Source organism: Trichinella spiralis (genome assembly GCF_000181795.1).
Source record: "Trichinella spiralis strain ISS 195 chromosome Unknown Scfld6, whole genome shotgun sequence".
NCBI lineage: Eukaryota > Metazoa > Nematoda > Enoplea > Trichinellida > Trichinellidae > Trichinella > Trichinella spiralis.
In genome coordinates this window covers 3638847-3640212 of record NW_003526945.1, presented here as the reverse complement: position 1 = coordinate 3640212, position 1366 = coordinate 3638847, and the positions used below count along the sequence as shown (strand labels likewise).

The 1366-nt window shown below is 53.2% G+C and overlaps 1 protein-coding gene across 1 annotated transcript; it reads right to left on the bottom strand.

The window, feature by feature from the left end:
• Nucleotides 1-156: 156 nt before the first annotated feature.
• On the bottom strand, nt 157-1113 carry Tsp_08618a (conserved hypothetical protein; the record flags this gene model as incomplete). The annotated part of the gene is made up of 1 exon (XM_003373845.1): nt 157-1113. A coding segment is annotated over one exon (957 nt), but the record flags the coding sequence as incomplete, so codon positions are not given.
• Nucleotides 1114-1366: the final 253 nt, after the last annotated feature.

Genomic DNA, 1366 nt, shown 5'->3' with positions numbered 1-1366 from the left:
TAAAGATGGTAAGACTGACGCAAGACAGCTCAACAAACTAAACAAAAACATGATACCACTGCAAGGGTCACTTGGCGTACTCCGACTGACCAGCGCGCGGTAACATGAGGTACCATCACGCTTTGCATACAAATGGTCGGGTCTTTTAGACGAAATTCAGAATAAAGTTAGTACAAAGTCGGGTCCAGCCCAACACCGCTCCAACAACGAAAACAACAATTGGTGCGACACTGTGCCAAAGGCGTTGGAGATGTCTAACCAGCTGATGGCAAGCTGTGCATTAGTGCGTCTTGCCTCTTGAATTGCAACCTCCATGACGAAATTGTGCTCGGAGGTACCATCAGCTGGCTGGAAGCCTTTCTGGGCTTCCAAGGAAATCAACCCGTTTGCCCTCGCCCAGTTCGTCACTCTGCTGGCGACTACCGCACTGAGCACCCGCTGTAACACGGGCTCCAGGGCGATAGGCCGCCAGTTGGCGAGGCGCTCCTTATCCCCGTCCTTATAAAGGAGCTTGCACACGGATTGCTTCCATTGCAGGGGCACCCATTTTCTTAGTAGACAGGCACGGTAGAACCTGGTGAGAATCATCGCACCTGGATCTGCCATCCGCACCATACGAATGGTGATCCTGTCCGCACCAGGCGCAGAGTTGGGTGCTTTCTGTATCTTTTCCCAGACCTCCGACTCACTCAACTCCGCAACAAGCATCGAGTGGTCAGTGGCGGGCGGAGGTAAGATGTCAATAACCTCGGGTGCAAGCGAGGTAACCGCCGGTCTGAGATTAAAATAATGATCGGCCACTTGCGTGGCTGTAAAAGAAGGACAGGCATTCGGACGCCGGAGGATTGCATTCACAGTACGGGCCGGTGCCGAATTGAACGCCTTTTGAACCGCTGACGCAGATTTCAACCATGCCGGGTCACGCGTTACCGCACTGCGTCGGCGAACCTGTCCTTTACCTCCTTTACCCGGACTTTTCTTTTGCAAACGGCTGGTGTTACGAGAGCTCGGTTCATTGTGTCCGGACACAATACTCTCCACCACTTCGTCATACACCGCTTGCAAGTCGACATCAGGAGATTGCCAGTTGTCAGAAGCGCTCAGGAACTTCTGCTGGAACTGGGTCAACTGAGTCGCTGAGCCGTCAGGTTTTTTCTTTAGCTTATCCGTCGCCGGAACGACGGGAGTGGATACCGCATCGATCATAAACTTCAGGTCGGTGCGCAAAGCCGCCGACTCCCCGATCACCGAAATTCATGTCGATGCCGTGCAGCAGGTGCTTTCAAAAACAAGCACGAAACGGGACCACAATCGAACGCATTCGTTTGCACCGGCGCACAATCGTGAAGTCTCGATCCTTCCACGA